The following is a 3216-nucleotide window of genomic DNA, read 5'->3' as shown; positions in this document are numbered from 1 at the left end:
AAGATGAGCTAAATGATGGGTTTATGGGTGATTCCCTATTAGAAGGCTGTGAATTGAGTGATGCTGGGGGGATTCTTTCTGACTGAGAATCTTTGGATACCTTTGACTTGGTTGCTTCTGACTGCTCTGAAGTGGTGAAGCTGACTGAAGCTCTAGGCTCCTCACCCAAATCATTCTCAGTATTTATGATGTCTGTCATACTCACTGGTTCCTTCTTTACTTTGGACAGCACAGGTAATGAATCCTGAAGTTTAACCACACCTGTTTCTTCTAAAGATGCTCCTTCTTGCATTTGACTGTCTATCTGTATTCTAAATGGACCTTCAGGTTGCTCATTAACACCAGAAATTTCTGCTGACATTTGGCTTGTTTTTACCTCTTTCTTGATCTGTGGCAAATTAATCAATATACTAGGAGCAGTAAGATTGTTATCAGAATATGCTTTTGTTCGAAACACTGTACTTGTGTCCTGCTGCTCAGGGCATGATGTAGGAACAAAAGTGGAGGCAAAGGATGCTGAAGAAGCAACATTTGATTCAGCTTTTAAGGATGAAGTCTTTCTTACAAGGATATTGGTTCTTTCTGAAAACATAAATAAATAAATTAGAGTTGTAATCATGCAGAGAAAAATCACTATAACTGGTCTGAACTGATGGCAAACTTGTAAAGACATCTTTAACAATACAACTTTTATCAACACTTGAGAAATTAAAACATGTCAGGGTACTATGCCACTTACCTTGTGTCTTAATCTCTTTGATGACTCTATCCTCTTCATCAGCCGATTCGCATGAAGAGGAAGTTCCAGCAGGACTCATAAACAGACTGTAGTCATCACAATCACTTGCTCCTCCAGAAAATTCTGAAACAGGCAATGACAAATGATGCACACACAGACTCCATGTTTACAGTTCTACCATTCAGTACCATAATGTGGTGAATGAAATCTATGTGCACTACTCTAGTGATGATTATTATCTGAGCGAACCTAGTTCCAGTGAAATGGGTTTCTGTCTGACCTGAAAATGGAATTACAGCTTATTCTGAAATTATCATCCCACTTTTCAAAAGAACAAGTTTAAATTACTGTGAGCATATCATTTATATTTGCACTAATGCCAGTCATTCTATTATAATCAAATTTTACAAACTAAGTCTTGGTAGAATTTTTTGTATCAAATCCCTTGATGTGAAAATAATAATTTTGAATTGCAGATACAGAGACCAGAGTCCTATATTCTATATTACCTAGGCAAATCATAAAAAAAACACCAGATCATTCCTCCTTCAATGTCTATACTATAAAGATAAACAAAATAATTACCCGATCGATTTTGTGCGCTAGCTTCCTCCTTCCTCTTTCGCTTACCATTCTTTTTCTTTGTCTGCAAACAGGGATCTGTTTGTCTCTTGACTTCACCACTACCATGTTCAGCAGCCAGTCTATCTAGTTTTGTATTTATAATAAAAGTTAATAAATAAATAAATAAAAATAAAGTAAAAGACATCATACATTATTGATTGATCTTTAATACATATACACGATATGCCTCTCAAGCACAAGCAAATACTGACAGAAGATTTCATTGTCTTTCCATTAAGAATTTTACACATATAAATTACCAATTTCGACTTGCATTCTGATTCCTTCTTTTGTTTCCTGTTTCAAATTCTTCTTCAGCTCTAAAGTGTTTGGATCACTTGAACCTTCTTCAGGGTCATCCTGATCAGTCATTATTTCTGTTCAGGTTTAAAAGAAATTATGAATAAGGGTAATACATACAAAAATTGCAGAAAACATTTTCATTTCCTTGTAACATCTACATCTACATAATTTTCCTCATTAGTTTTATTCTTTCTTAAGTACATACTGAGTATGAATCTCAGTTGCAGTGGCTTGGTAAATGTATATGATCTAAGAGCTAGATCTAAAAAAAGATATAAAAGTTACACTGTACCTTCTTTAACAATAATATCATTATCTAGAATCAGAGACCAGTCAATACTCTTCCTGCTCTTAGCACTGGGAAGTCGCTGGTTTAGCACAGTTGAAGTTGAAGAATCTTGTGCTGAAAAAAGGTTATTCTCTGCAATACGTCACATGGTGTGAAGTAATGGCAATAACATTACAGCAGGAAATAGTATAGCTAAGTTTCTGACTAACAAATGAAAATGGAAAAGCAATATCTTTATATTTTTTGTGAATGAGTAGCATCAAAATACCTGATAAATCTATGCTGCTTTCTTGTCTCTGCAAACCCTTTGCAGATTGGTTGTCAGTATTTACACTTTTATCATTCTTTGATGTGACTGCTGTTGGCTCCTTGTTCATCTCTGTTATGAAAGAGTACGTGTCTAAAAATGTCCCAAGTCTATATGATTATAACTGCTCTTTAAAATTAACCTACTATTACTAATAACTTCTGAACCATCAAGATAGCACAATTTCCTAGGATTTACACTTTATAGTATGCATATATATGTGTGTATGTGTGTGTGTGTGTGTGTGTGTGTGTGTGTGTGTGTGTGTGTGTGTGTGTGTGTGTGTGTGTGTGTGTGTGTGTGTGTGTGTGTGTGTGTGTGTTTAAATATGTATATGAATGTGTATGTGTATATAGTTTGCAATATACAAATAAGTTGTGATAAATTTCACTCCTGACTATCAACTACGCTGGCAAATTCTATGAATCTGAGAATTCATCACAAGCATTTCCTTGAACAATATTTCAACTAGATATAAATATGAACAAATATACACAAAGCTAACAAATGGAAAAAAAGTAAATCTATCTACCTGTGACACAGAAATTCATAGCTACCTGAAACAAGTGTTGGTTCAGCACACCAAATCAGCCTCGAGTTCTTGTTAGGACTCATGTACATTCGCTCCTCGAAGTGCCTTGAGCAAAGCCTGAAGGACATCCGATTATCAAGTCGATCATGGAACTTTAGGTCTTCTCTGCCAACCCTTTCCGCCCACAATTTAAACCTGGAAATACACAAATAATAAAGCAAATGTGTTTTCATTTAATGGTCACAAATAGGCTGTCTTTAATTCCATGAAATTTCTAAAGAAAATATCAATACATGGAAGAAACGTCCAACAGAATGTGAATTAAATGAACCTTGGTAGACGGCAAAAGTTTCAGCATTAAAAGTCTCTTCGTACTGTACACAGTAAGCCTACACTGTTACCCTAATTCACTAGAAAATGAG

General features: G+C 35.1%; 1 protein-coding gene across 1 annotated transcript; it reads right to left on the bottom strand.

Annotated features, from left to right (window-relative positions):
* Positions 1–2981, bottom strand: LOC113809760 (uncharacterized; the record flags this gene model as incomplete). Its single annotated transcript, XM_070120044.1, is given in 7 exon segments — positions 1–582; positions 740–862; positions 1325–1447; positions 1624–1740; positions 1959–2069; positions 2224–2334; positions 2820–2981. Coding segments are annotated over 7 exon segments (1329 nt in total), but the record flags the coding sequence as incomplete, so codon positions are not given.
* Positions 2982–3216: the final 235 nt, after the last annotated feature.

This window comes from Penaeus vannamei, unplaced genomic scaffold (assembly GCF_042767895.1).
Source record: "Penaeus vannamei isolate JL-2024 unplaced genomic scaffold, ASM4276789v1 unanchor1997, whole genome shotgun sequence".
Lineage (NCBI taxonomy): Eukaryota > Metazoa > Arthropoda > Malacostraca > Decapoda > Penaeidae > Penaeus > Penaeus vannamei.
The sequence above is the reverse complement of the archived record's forward strand: the minus strand, read 5'-3'. Positions and strand labels throughout refer to the sequence as shown.